The 14,700-nt window shown below is 37.4% G+C and overlaps 1 protein-coding gene across 1 annotated transcript in view; it reads left to right on the plus strand.

Moving 5' to 3' along the window:
• Positions 1-14,700, plus strand: part of CDC5L (cell division cycle 5 like) — a 45,238-nt gene that overhangs the window by 25,939 nt on the left and 4,599 nt on the right. Inside the window, exons 14-15 of the mRNA XM_065912307.1 lie at positions 1,610-1,807; positions 14,438-14,650. Coding sequence (XP_065768379.1) covers positions 1,610-1,807; positions 14,438-14,650 — 411 coding nt within the window. The remainder of the gene's footprint in view (positions 1-1,609; positions 1,808-14,437; positions 14,651-14,700) is intronic.

Raw genomic sequence — 14,700 nt, forward strand, 5'->3', positions numbered from 1 at the left:
GTCTTCCTAAATTTATTGTATATATGGAAACCTGAAACAAAGATCACATTGTTACTAATAGAAGTTCTGTAAGGGACAGATTCTAATGCATGTTTTGAAAATAATAATTGTATGTAGCGGTTTAGAATTTTATTTGAAACCATTACAAAGTAGTTCATTCTTCTGTATTTTATTTATCTGTTTATAGTCCCCTGTGTTCTGAAAAATTTGAAGCAACTATTTACTTAGCAGATTCTTTTTTTTTTTACTTAGATTCTTTAGGCACAGTTTCATTGGAACTTAGCTGTACTTTCTCCTAATTATTATAAGAGCTAAATTTGTCAATTTTTACCATGTGCAGTTTCAGAGTGAAATACCATTTCACTGATAATAAAGTGCCCAGTTGTCATTAAGTGTGCTAAAATTGGTTTGTTTCCATTATTTCCCCTAAGAGGTATCATTTAAAAGGATCCGTTCTTTATAGTCTGTAGACATGGTTTCCCCCTGCCTTTTTTTGGTTTAAATTTTTTTCATATGCTTGTTATTTATCTTGATTTTTCTTATGTTTTGGTCTGTGTTTATTTTCTGATGTTCCTGGAATGATTGAGAGCTTTCTATAAAGCACAGAAAGTAATTGTTGGTTTTTCATGAGCCATGAAGCAAAGGGCTGGAAAGAGTTCATGTGGTATGCTGAAGGAGTCTGTGTGTCTGGTGCTGGGCTGGCTCTTTGTGTCTTGCTGTATCACTTAATCCTCATAACAAACATGTTAGGTATTATCTCCCCTCTCCAGATGAGAAATAGGCTTACATAAGTTCAGCAAGTTCAGATAGCTATTTAAATGCTAAAGCTGTGATTGGACTCCACTTGTCCAATTCCATCTTCATTCTATCATCTTAAACCATATCTTTTCTAGTGACCAGCAACTGGTCTGTGATCTGTCATTATTTGATCTGTGCTTCCAGTCCTATTCTCTGGTAATGTCAGGGACATTCTTTCAGATGAGAAAAAAGGCATGTGTCAAAAAAGGGAAAAAACCCCGCCTAATTCTCCTTCACTGTACTGGGAAGTCGGAAGTGTTGGGGTTGATGGTGAGTGGAAGGAGCACCCCCACGCAGTGGTCACCTTTGGTTTGGGTGTGAGCCTGTCTCTTCTGCTTACTGGTGTTGTGTTTTTGAACAAATTGTTTAACCTCTCTGAGCCTTTGCTTCGTGAACTGTAATGAGGTTAATGAACTTCATGAGCTTTATGAACTTTAGTGAGGTTAATGTTGACTGCTTTGTAAGAGTGGTATGCTGTTTGGAGATAAAATAGGTAAAACTTTTCAGTCCAGTTCCTGACACATAGTAGACACCTGAGAAATGGTAGCTGCTGTTTTAATGAGTGAAGGCAAGGAATGTTTATATTATTGGGGTTAATACATGGATGCTTGACTCTTCAGATCAATCCACATTGACTTCTAGGCTTCTTAATTTGTTTCACTTAGATTTTTATAACCCCCTTCCAAAAAACAGTTAGTCAACCAAAGCTGATTGCTTTTGCCCAGGGAGGGAAAGACTGGTCTTCTAAAACTTTCTACTGATGGCAGGTGTCTCTAGTACTCAAGCTTACTGAAATTATTATTGTGAACAGGCTCAGGATGTTCTGGTACAGGAGATGGAAGTGGTCAAACAAGGTATGAGCCACGGAGAACTCTCAAGTGAAGCTTATAACCAGGTGTGGGAAGAGTGCTACAGTCAAGTTTTGTATCTTCCTGGGCAGAGCCGCTACACCCGGGCCAACCTTGCTAGCAAAAAGGACAGAATCGAGTCGCTGGAAAAGAGGCTTGAGGTTGGTATTCTTTTAATATTCAACCTTAAATGTGTACTTTGATTGAAATGATGAATCAAACTCATACCTTTGGAGACATCTTCAGAAAAATAGATGTAAGGTAATGGTTTTTGAATTTCTTGAGAAAAAACTGCACTGCACTGAAGTGTTTGATCTGCATTGGTTTCTCAGGAAGGCTGGGCTTTGTGATAAAGAGAGCTCTAAGTGGACCGCTGGTCAGTCAGAACCTTTTACATGTGGGAGCAAGGAGCCAAAAAGTGAACACTGGTCACTGAGAACAATGTAGATGAGTGCTGAAATGGCAATTTCTCTAAGGAGGGAGATCAGTGCACCAGGGAGCTTTCTTTCTGTAACCAAGAGGGCACACTTAAAAAACCTCAGTACCTTTCTGCACACTCTCCGATTCCTGTGAGTTTGCTACAGGGAGAGCGCTGAGCTGGATTACTTAGACAGTGGCTTCCATGATTTTTCACGTCTGTGAAAATGTTGAAAGGTACTCAATAAGAATTTCATAGCATGTGGTTTCTTAATATAGCCTGCATGTTTTGAATTCCAGAATCTGTGTAGGAATTTTGCCAGTGATATGTAAATTGTGGTTCATGGACTGCTAGGCTGCCTTGTGAATTCTTAATGATGGTCTTCAGGGATGTTTCTGAGGCTAAGATATCTTGGGATGGGAAGTAGAAAGGGGTGCTTCAGGCAGTCACGTGCAGAAAGTGGCTTCAAATTCCTCTTATGTGATTATCAGTTTCTCTTTGCAGAAAGTGGATTTGAATATATTTTATTTAGGGTTAAAATTAAAAATAGTGAAGTCATTTGGAGTGGTTGGGGCTGTGTGGAGCTAGGGAAATGAGCTGGAAAAAACAGTATCCTTTAGTTAATTTTTAATTTTACCTCTAAGGTCACATGTCTAGGCACCTAATGGTAATGCTTGTGAACTTCTTTTATCATTTGGTGGGAGATCAGAGTTTCTTCCTGAAGTGATTTTCATCTTAGGTCAAATTTTAAGAGTCCATTGCTACTGGTTACTCTAGCTGTGTTACTGACTTCCAGCAGGGTGTGCTGTTGCTCCATGTTTTAATTCACAAAGTCAGGGAAAGTAAAAAGAACATCAGTGGTTAAATTTAAGTTTTTTTGTGTTGTGTAGGCTTAATTTCTGATAAGTGGTAGTTAGCAGTGTAATTCTGTTCTAAGGTCAGCATCATAATTGATTGGAAAGCTATTTGGAAAGCTTCCTTGTAACCTTTATATATAAATGCTTAGGTCTCTCACTTTGTTTGAAAATCTCATTTGAGGTGGGCAAACTCTTTATTGCTCAAATGGTAAGGACATTTTGTGCTGTTTAAAATATGAAAAAAGGTTTTCCCCCAAATCTCATTTACTTTGTTGAGGCACTAACTTTCATGACAGCAAATAAATGTGTCACAAAGTGAGTGGTGCCATAAAGTACAGTAATTTTTATTTCTGTGTTGAATTGGTCTTGTGAGTTTTGAAGGGAAAAATACAGAGAGAACCACTGCTGTTCTTCTGGAGATTTATTTGGGTCGTTTATGAGCAGCCATTAGAAACATGTGGTTCTCTTTGTTCAGTTCAGTACCAGGAACCGAAATCTTCCGTTGAACTATTTTTGCTGAAGGATTGGTGATTTTGGAAAAATATTCATAAAACAGTCTGAAGTAATTTTTCTTTTCTTGACTCCTGGATAACTTGCGTTAATGTTTACTCAGCTAGTTACTTTTAAAGAACACATAATCAAATCCTTTAATTTAGTAAACTCTGCTTATTTCAAATGAAAGTTCATTAAATCTTTAAAAAGAAGAAAAGAGACTCGAAAGCACAAATAAACAAATCCCCCATTTTATTTGTATCCATCCCTAATTCAGAACTAGGTTTGTCTTAGCTTATTTTAGTTTTTGAAGACACAGTTCTCCTGATTTGAAATACATAAATATTTTATTTCAATTGTGGTAATTCTTTCATCATTTCAGTTGATTGCTAAATTATAAACATTATTCAAAGTTTGTTGTGGGGAAGAAACTCTAGTTGTATTATATAAACTTAAGGCTGAACTTAAATTATCCTTCCACTCTAGGTTCAGGGCGATGTGCCTTGCCGTGCTGAGCACAGTCCATGACCGCCCGTGTGCTTGAGCTCTGCTGCCGTGCACTCTGCAGCAGTGACTCTAAATTAGGACCCTGTCACCCCGTAGCAAGCGAGGGGAACTCCGGCTTTGTCGTCCTGGGTGTCTCCTAAATGGGTTAAAAAAATATGCCCTGAGGTTTATATTGGAGCTAGTCTTCAAGCCATTACTCATGATTAGTATTTGAAACTTAGAACTTAAAATCTTTAAGATTCTCATTTAAAACTAGTAGAACCATCTCAGATTTTATGTAGAATGTTTTGGCTGGTACAAGGAGTCCATTAAATAAATAGAATCAGAAGATAGTCACAGGTCAGAAGCAAGTGGGAAAGACTAACCAAGTCCACGTATTTTATTCTGCTTAGGAGATAGTATTAATTTTGGAACTTTACCAGACATCTGTGTGTAAAATATGGCAGCACCTGCAAGCAGAAATGACAGCTAATAACAGAAAAGGAAAAGTTATGAAAACGCAGCATGTTGAGGCCATTTAAATATGGTGGCAAAAGGCCTTGTTATTTGAATAGCTCCTGAGGGCATTATAGGTGTAAGGTAGGAGTGTAGCATGTTTGCTGTTTATGGGGATACTCCAATTAATAAGAAAAGCTTAAGTTCTGTTCAGTGCCGTGTTTTTATAAAACAGAAAAAGAAGGATGGCCAGATGGCCAGTGTAGAAGAACTTTCATCAAACGGTTGGAAGTAAAAGAACGTTAGGCCTTTATTTAATCACACATTCAGTGTGTGTTACTGAGCGTCCACTTTGTGCCAGCCCCTACTCTCGGCCCTGGGGATACAGCAGGGAAGCAGGCGGATGAGCTTTCTGCTCCTCTGGACTTCATTTATCTGGAAAACACTTAACGTGGAGAGCCTTATTTTCCGATGATGCCAGATAAATGAGTCATTACTGTATTTGGGAAGTACAGATAGAATTTGAAGTGTTCTAATTTGTTTCCACTTTAAGTGGAAATAGGAAATCGTCTGAAGACATAATTATTTTGAGTGAAATAATTTCCAGTAGGTGCAAAAGTGAAATGAGAAGTCTGAATTTAGGCCTGCCATTAAATTTAATAGTATTTGAAATTGTATCTAAACTGCTGTGTTGAGGAAGTTTGGCTGAAAAGTAGATTTTGTCATGTTAGCTGTAAAAATGGAAAGGCTTTCCTTAGAGGTGGAAACTAGGTCCAGAAGTAATACTTCTCCCTGTATTTTACTGGCACAGTCAATTTAGTCAAGAAATACTATGTAACATTGACTTCTTGGAAATAAAGTAACTTAAAGAACACAGATAACACATTTAAAATCCTTCTCAGTGTGTTTGTAGAACTTATATGGGGACCCCTGACTTTTCCGGATGGTTATATTTCAGCAAAATTGGCTGCACAATGGATCCTGTTTTCTCGGTGATCGTCATTTATTTTTACACAGGATAAAACTCCCCTTAAGACCTAGGGTAAGGATGAAGTTGGTGTGCAGTTGAGGGTGGAGGGATGGTATGTTGTTGTGTCTCGGCAGGCTTACACTTAGGCTCCTGTGTGTGTGTGGGGTGGTGTGCGGTGACAGGCAAGAAGTCCTCAGTACTTGGAACATTTTCAGTTCTCAAGTTCTGCTCTCTGCCATCACCCTTAAAGGCATTAACAGATTTCTTGGTTGTTTCTAGTGGCAACTCTGGAAGCTAGACCAGAGATCTCTTGTGATAACAATGGTGTTGCTTTCCTTATTTCTCAGTGTTGAGTTGAATTTGTTTCTTGTAGTTGTTGGGTTTCATTTCCTAACTTATGCAAATGTAAAAATGCTCTTGGCATTGCTTTATTGGTACATTTCTCTTCTTGGAAACGCGTTTAGTAAGGTTTTGCCTTATTGCTTTAGCTTGCTTTTTAGGGATGCAGTCTGATGGTTGCTAACTGATAGATGCTGACAATAATCACTCAGTTTTACTTGCATCTCATCAATAGTGAGATGGCTTGCTGCTAAAACAATGCTAATGAGCAGTGTAGAGATGACAGGAGGATCATTTGTGAGCTCTTGTCTGCAAACATTTCGATGGTTGAGTCACACCTTTACTACTATAGGATCATGTTGACTAGGAAGTGGAGCTGCCATTAACTTTATGTTTATTTTAAGTATTCTGAAACCTGTTTTTCCAGTGGTATAAGGTTATTATCTGGGTCCCCAAGCAAGAATTTCAGTGAGGGATGCTCTTAATGTTTCTGAACCTCACTGTAACAGACTTTTAACTGAGGACAGTATTGGAGACCCAAGGATAATGTGTTTATTTTGGAGTTACTTAAGCCTAGTAACCTTAACAAACTTAGTGAGTTTGAGAGGAACAATTACACTTTTATAAGTCCCATACAGCTCCCTTTTGTAATGACCCGAGGAAACACTTATGGTTCCACTGATTCATCTCCTGGGGACCATCAGTTTTCCATTGGTCTCTGGCCAGTCTTTTTAAGACAGTTTCTCTTCTATGCATTTAAAAAATAACATTTGTAGGCGTTTTTTCTAAAAATAATACCAGTACTTTGTAGAAAATTTTAAATTAAAAAAAAGAGAAAAGCCTACCATTCAAGTGTAATCACATTAAACATCTTGGGGTGTGTATATATCAGATTAAATATGATAGAAAAAGATATATGTACAGCCACACATATCTTTAAAACTAAATTGGGATCACTATGTACTACTCTGTTCATTTAATAGTATAATATTATAAGTACCATTCAAAAAAAAACAATACAAAACCCCGATCGCTTGTACTCTTTTAAAGCCTGTGGCAAAAGGTTGGTTTTGGGGAAATCTCTAATAATTCTAGTTATATTCTACCCAGCTTCTCAAAAAGTTGTTAAACTTTTTTTCCCCATAAAATATTTCTGAGAGATGTTTTTCCTGTATTTTGGTAGCTTGTTAAGAATAAAAGAATTCAGAACTAAAAAATGTAAACTGGGGAAATTGAAAGCTTTTCTCCAGTGTCAAATAAAATTCTTACAAGTGGCTACATACAGGTTAATGTCTAAATCAGGGAAGGAATGATGGGGAAGTTCATTAATTGAGGTCTTGTTTATGTGTGTCTAGAATAATTTTTCCGTGAACTGTCTGGTGGCGTTAAGCCGTCTAGCACCACAGCACGAATTTCTTCAGGCAAGTTTGCATTTCCCGGGCTGAGGCAGAGAGGACATGTGGTTGAGCTGCAGTGTAACCTGGTGTTGGGCTTCCAAGTAGACACAATGGCAGAACTTCATCTCTTAGTGACTGTGTAGCCTAGGGCAAGTTACTTAACCTCTCTGAGTCTCAGATTTTTCTTACTTGTAAAATTTGGGTGATAGTTTTTATCTCATGAAAGTGTGAGCTTGAAATAATGTAAGATGAAATAAGATACTGTTTGCCTTACAGTTGGTAAATTTTAGTGGATAGGAATCCTCTCCCAAGTCTCCAAGGTTCATATCACTCTTGTTTAGTCGCTAATTTGTGTCGGACTCTTTTGTGACCTCGTGGATTGTAACCCACCAGGCTCCTCTGTCCATGGATTTCTGAGGCAAGAATACTGGAGTGGGTTGCCATTTCCTCCTCCAGGTGTTCTTCCTGACTCAGGATTGAACCCTGGTCTCCTGCATGGCAGGTGGATTCTTCACTGCTGAGCCACCAGGTAAGGTGGCTCATTATCACTCTTAGTGGTAGCTTAGTTAGACTTGATAGTATAAGGTACTGAGAAGTAACTTTACCTTGAATAAGAGGGTGGCTAAGTTTCTGCTCTGTAAATTTTGATGAATGTCTGAAATACGAGACATGGGTCGATTTTAGGAGAGAGATTTGAATAATACTCTAAGACTCAGATTTTGTTACATATAAATGAATTTTACGTAATTGGATTTTAACATTTCATTTGTACCTTTTGGCATGTTGAAACAGTTGGCATACTTTAAAATTTTTATGTTTCCATTATATTGATGTTTCATGGTTTGTGGTGTATAGTCTTAACAAAATAGTTATCCTTTGGAGTAGACACTGAGTTTGAATTTTAGAAAAATTTTTATTGTGGGAATTTTTAAATATATCCTAAAGTAGACTGGTGTAATGAGTCCTAGTGTGTTATCACCCAGCTGTGACAGCCATCAGCTCATAGCCACTCTTATTTCATGTCATTTCCCCTTCTCCGCAATTTGAAACAAATTCCAGACATCATATCGTAAAACAGAATTATGATGCATGAAATTTGTCAGCTTGGTCCCCTATACATTTATATGTAGATATATTCTCATTCATCTCTTCTTGAATTGAATTTTACACTTTCATTTTGGATGTAGTCAGCTTTAATTATATCACGTGTTGTCCTACTTTAAAATCCTAATAGTTATAGTGAACTTTATTTAAAATCATTAGAAATTTTGTGCTGATACATATTTAAACACAAACTTCCATTATAATCATATTTGGGAGGCTTGTCTGGTGACAAGTGAACAAAGTATTTAATCCTAATTCCATTACTAAGTTTGTTAGTTGTTTTAAGACTTTAAAGTATGTCTCTAAGTGCAGTTAAGGATTTGAAAAAAATTTTTTGACAACTTTTGGTAAATCAACTATAAATGCAGTGGTTTGAAATCAGTTTTTGGAAGAACTTTTGGTTCTTTTGGTAAGGAGTAGTATAAGCTCCCTAAATCAGTACTTTTTTGTTGAAAATAAGTTGTCCTTCAGGGCAGTTGCTAGCGCTTACTTATATTTTAAAAAGGGCTTAAAATATTAATCAGGTTAAGTCAGAACCTGGTTCTTCTTGATTCTGTATATTTTTTAAAGAAGTTCTTATACTCTGTTGGACTTTAATGTTGTTTCTGTGTATGAGTGTACGGTGAGGGAGCTGAGGCTGATTCAAGGTAGATGTGTTCCATGTATGCATGTGTGGTTCATGCTTGAGATTTACTGGCTAGAAAAAGGCCAGACTTTATAGGTTAGTTTTTTTCCCTCCGAAAATGTATTGAGCAGTCATAGGTCAAGCATTTTACGAAATATGTGGATATCATCCTTTACATTTGAATAATCAGATGGCAGAGGTAAGATAAGCTAGAATTGAGTATTAAAAGCTGTATTCCTTTCTTTACATTTAAGGTATATTTACATATACTTTATATGTTTCTTCTTTATATTTTTGTACTAACATATAGTTATTTGGGGCTTTCATGGTGGCTCAGACAGTAAAGAATCTGCCTGCATTGCAGGAGACCCAGGTTCCATCTCTGGGTTGGGAAGATCCCTGGAGAAAGGAATGGCTACCCACTCCAGCATTTTTACCTAGAGAATTCCACGGACAAAGGAGCCTGAAGGGTACAGTCCATAGGGCCGCAAACTGACACGACTGATACTTTCACTGACTTTCATATAGTTAACTGACTAAATTTTTTTTTCTGTACTTTAATTTTTTGTATAATTTATTTCCATATTTGCCTGAAATCTTAGCACAGTATTTGAGCCAGAAGACTTTAATAAAGCTTGAGCTAAATTAAATAAAATTGTTCACATTAAATGGAAGCTTTGCAGTTTTAAAATCTTTGGTGTTTTGGGAATAATAAATGACTCAACTGTGTGAGGTGAGGTAATTCCCAGATATAAGGTACCAGTCATACTAAATGTGCCTTGATGACTAATTAAACACTTTCTGAGGCTAAGTGTATGTTGTTACACCAAATTGGAAATTGAATTTCCATGGCGTGCAGTGTATAGCTAATTGAATTATCTTAGCCAATGAAAAATGATAATTTATGTGACTAATTTTTTTAAAAAGCACTGCATATATTGAAATTCTTTGCTGTTAAGGTTTTTGGAATGTGTATTTGAATCCACATGTTAATAGAGTGTCTAATGTTGCTATTGTTGGAACACACTGAATTATAGTATCAGGAACTTGATGCAACTAACTTATGGATTTAGTTCACTTATTTTTGGAAATGAGGACATTCTGGTAGGCCTGGTTAAGAGAAAACAGCTGACACCTAGTTCAGTAATGACAGTGGCTGAAACAGAATTCTCCATCCTAATTGCCTCCTGCCATCTGGGGGCTTTAAAAATACAGTAGTCTGAGACCATGTAAATAAGAGTCTCTGCACTGATAGATTTTAAAAACTCTACAGTTAACTTCTTAAATTTACATACATACATGTCACTCAGTCATGTCCAACTCTGCAATCACGTGGATTATACAGTCCATGGAATTCTCCAGGCCTGAATACTGGAGTGGGTAGTCTTTCCCTTCTTCAGGGGATCTTCCCAACCCAGGGATCAAACCCAGGTCTCCCGCTTTGTAGGCAGATTCTTCACAGCTGAGCCACCCGGGAAGCCCAAGAATACTGGAGTGGGTAACCTGTCCCTTCCCCAGGGGATCTTCCTGGCCTAGGAATTGAACTGGGGTCTCTTACATTGCAGGCAGATTCATAACCATCTTAGCTGCTAGGAAGCCCCTTTTAAGTTAGCTGGGGTTGAGGAGCATTGGGCTAAAAAGATGTACTCCAGTACGTGTTACTTGGTGTGGTGGTCCTGAAGAGGCAGACTACTCACTTAAGAAACAGCTGTCTTTTCCTTGCTTTATTCCCAGGAAGAGATCTCTGTCATTTTAAAAATTAAAGTTGAAATTTAAAAGAGGGTTTTAAATTGTCATCCATAGTCCCTTGGTCCATTAGAGAGGAGAACAAAATGGTTAACCTCTTAGAGCCTATAATAATTGTAATCAGAGCTAGCATTTGTGGACTGCTTGCTTTGTGCCAGATATTACTGGGCGGCTAAGGGCTTTTCTGTACTGTATATAGTAACTTTTAGTGATAACTGCCATTTTATTGATGGAGAAATGGAAATACAGAGGTTAAATAACCTACATCAACTCAACACAGCTGAGTGACTCAACTGAGTTCAGTCCATGGCACTACTGCCTTGTTCCAGTATTTCCTGACTCTCAGTAGATGTATCTTTGCTGCGGAACTCATTTTTATTTGTTATCTGTTGGAGGAAAATGGCTCTTTTATAAAGGACATTATTTATTAATGGATTTAGTCTTTAAGTGCACTGCAGAGGAATAAAAGGTTACTGTAACTTTTATAAAATGTTGAAGATAGGAATGGCTTTAAATGAGCTTTATGTTAATTAATTTTAGATCCATTTCATGTTCTTAAGGGACACATACAACATGACCCTTCCCTGCCACCCCCTCTGCCCTGGGCTTATTTGACTTTGGCTTCAATAAAGTAACCTGGAGATGGATAGATATGAAGTACTACTTTTCCAGTAGAAGTGTACTTTATATTTTGGGGAACATGGCATTTCTTGATATTCTTACATATTCTTAAAAAAAAGAAAGCATTGAGATCGACATGTTTATTTTTATATCAGACGTAATGCTTTGAAGTAAATGTTTAATGGAAAGCTATATATTTGTTTTGGTGATTATATGGTTTCTAAATATTTAAGAAAATATCTTATGAACAATTTTCTTATCAATATTGTATATTTGACAGTATTTTCCCATGGTACCATTTCTACTTATTCCCCCCCATTTAGTATTTTAGAAAAAAAATTGTCAAAAAAAAAAAATTGTCACACTTGTCTCCCTTGTTACAGGGTACTCTCAATTATGTTATTGTGAATTACAGAATATCATTTGGGTATATGTTATCCTGAAACTACTTAGCTTTGATTGCTTTTAGAAGTCACTTGATGGAATCAGTTTGGATGGTGGTAGGAGAGAGGAAGGAAGTTGCAGGGAGAAATGGACACAAAGAAATTGACAGAGATTTAATAAGTATTCCTGAAGCTTTGACCTCACAATTACAAGTGTTGATGGAAACAAGTATTTGCAGATCATGGTGAAGTGATGACATTGTGGGATGTAGAAAGTACACCCAGAGAAGGTGTTATACTAATGGAATTCTGCATCACAGCCTGCTGCTTCTCAACTTTTCCTTGTACCCTCTAAACTGAGGCTTTCTCTGTAGCAGCTCTAGAATTTTGTTGAAACCTCCTGCTAAGTGTCCCTCTCCAGTTCTTTTTGAATATATACACTCTAAATTTTTTTCACCTAATTTTAGAATCATCTGAGAGGCAACCCACTTGTGCACAGTGTACATATTTAATAGGAAAATTGTTATTTCTCTTAATTTTATGGAGTCTTTTTTTTTTTATGGAGTCTTTTTGCTCCTCAAAAGTTAAAAATATTTTTGTTATTGTTGCCAAATGTGATATTCTCTCCTTTATGGGTTTTATGCCAAGTTTAAGATTATAACTTTATAATAATCTAGTAATTTTGTACTTTTGAGGGGATTGTTTTGATCACAGCTGTGGTATATTAATTGAATATTATTCAGTTATTTAAAATGTGCTTGATATATAATATATAGAAGTGCATTTTTGAGATACAGATGGTGAAGATATATCGCTGCTAGCCCCCAAAACTGCCAGTCCCAGGATTAATGATAGCAGGAGTTATTTTTGGAGGTAGAAATTAGTTTTACCCATACTGTGAAACTCAAGCCTGCTTTGAGTTTGGATCATGGGTGAAGTTATTATGAATAACTTATTTGGGACTAAGCTGTAAAACTGTTCAAGTATAAGAGAAACCCTTCTTAAGCCTAATTTTGTATTATGGTAGTTGAAGTATAAGAATAATGTACTTTTTTTTCCTTTTCCATTGTGATTTATTACAGGATATTGAATATAGCTCCCTGTGCTATAGAGTATGATCTGGTTATTTGTCCATTCTATACATAGTATTTTGTATCTGCTAACCCCAAACTCCCAGTGCATCCTCCTCCTGCCCCTCCCCTGGCAACCACACATCTCTTCTTTATGTCTGTGCGTCTGTTTCTGTTTCATAGGTAAGTTCATTTGTGTCATATTTGAGATTCCACATATAAGTGGTATCGTATGGTATCTGTCTTTTTCTTTCAGACTTGCTTTGCTTACTGTGATAATCGCTAGGTCCATCCATGTTGCCGCAGGTGGCATCATCTCGCCCTTTAGTGGCTGAGTGGTATTGCATCGTGCGTGTGTGTGTATATATAGATAGAGATATAGGTGTAGATATACGGTATCTCCTTTATCCATTGATATGTCCGTGGACATTTAGGTTCTTTCCATGTCTTGGTTATTGTGAACTGTGCTGCTGTGAACATAAGGGTGCATGTATCTTTTTGAATTAGGATTTTGTCACAGATATGTGCCCAGGAGCGGGACTGCTAGGTCATATGGCACCTCTGTTTTTAGTTTTTTGAAGAACCTTCATACTGTTTTCCATAGTGCTGCATCAGGTTACATTCCCACGAACAGTGTAGGAGGAGGGTTCTCTTTCTCTACATCCTCTTCAGCATGTTATTTGTAGACATTTTAGTGATGGCCATTTTGACCAGTTGGTACCTCATTGTAGGTTTGACTTGCATTTCTTCAATAATTAGTGATGATGAGTGTTTTTATGTGCCTCTTAGCCACCTGTAAGTCTGTTTTGGAGAAATGTCTATTTGGGTCTTCTGTTCATTTTTTTATTTTTTATTTTTATTTTTGCTATTAAGTTATGTGAGCTTCTTGCATATTTTGGAAATTAAGCCCTTGACAGTCAGATCATTTGCAAATATTTTCTCCCAGTCCTTAGTTTGTCTTTTCATTTTGCTTATGATTTCTTTTGCTCTGTAAAGGCTTAAAAGTTTGATTTGGTCCCATTTGCTTATTTTTGCTTTTGTTTCTATTGCCTTGGGAGACTGACCTAAGAAAACATGAGTATGATTTATGTCAGAGAATGTTTTACCTGTGTTCTCTTCTAGGAGTTTTATGGTATCATGTCTTATCTTTAAGTCTTTTAAGCTCTTAAATTTTGAGCTTATTTTTGTATAAGGCATGAGGGTGTTTTTTGACTTCACTCATTTACTTGTGGCTGTCCAACTTTCCCAAGACTGCTTGCTAACGCGACTGTCTTTGTCTTATTTACTTGTGGCTGTCCAACTTTCCCAAGACCACTTGCTAAAGCGACTGTCTTTGCCTTATTCTTGCCGCCTTTGTCGAAGATTAATTGTAGGTGTATGAGTTTGTTTCTGGGCTCTCTATTCTGTTTCACTGATCCTTTTGTGTGTTTTTGTGCCAATACCAATGCTGTTTTGGTTACTGTAGCTTTGTAATATTGTCCGAACTCTGAGAGGGTTATGCCTTCTGCTTTGTTCTTTCTCCTCAGGATTGCTTTGGTATTCTGGATCTGGCGTATATGGTTCCATATAGATTTTAGGATTCTTTGGTCTTTGTGCATGCTGAGTTGCTTCAGGCATGTCCAACTCTTTGCAACTCTATGAACTGTAGCCCTCCAAGCTCCTGGGAAGGCCAGGTGGCTTTGCTCTGGTTGTGTGAAAAATGTCATAGGTGATAAGATGTGGATCGCATCTGCTGTACTTTTGCTTTGAGGCAGTAGATGAGCAGTCGTGCCTTTGTCCTATTATTGGCCTGCTTTTCTCATGATGTGATCTTCCCCTGGCCCCCAGATAAACAGGGGTCACATGACGACAGAAGCCAAGAGAGCTGCGAAGATGGAAAAGAAGATGAAAATCCTGCTTGGGGGTTACCAGTCTCGTGCGATGGGGCTCATGAAGCAGCTGAATGACTTGTGGGACCAGATTGAGCAGGCTTACTTGGAGTTACGCACTTTTGAAGAACTCAAGAAACATGAAGATTCTGCTATTCCCCGGAGGCTAGAGGTACCATTATTGCCTTGCAGTCCTGCTTAGAAAGAGAGCTCCGAAGAATA

This window comes from Muntiacus reevesi, chromosome 20 (assembly GCF_963930625.1).
Source record: "Muntiacus reevesi chromosome 20, mMunRee1.1, whole genome shotgun sequence".
Taxonomy (NCBI): domain Eukaryota; kingdom Metazoa; phylum Chordata; class Mammalia; order Artiodactyla; family Cervidae; genus Muntiacus; species Muntiacus reevesi.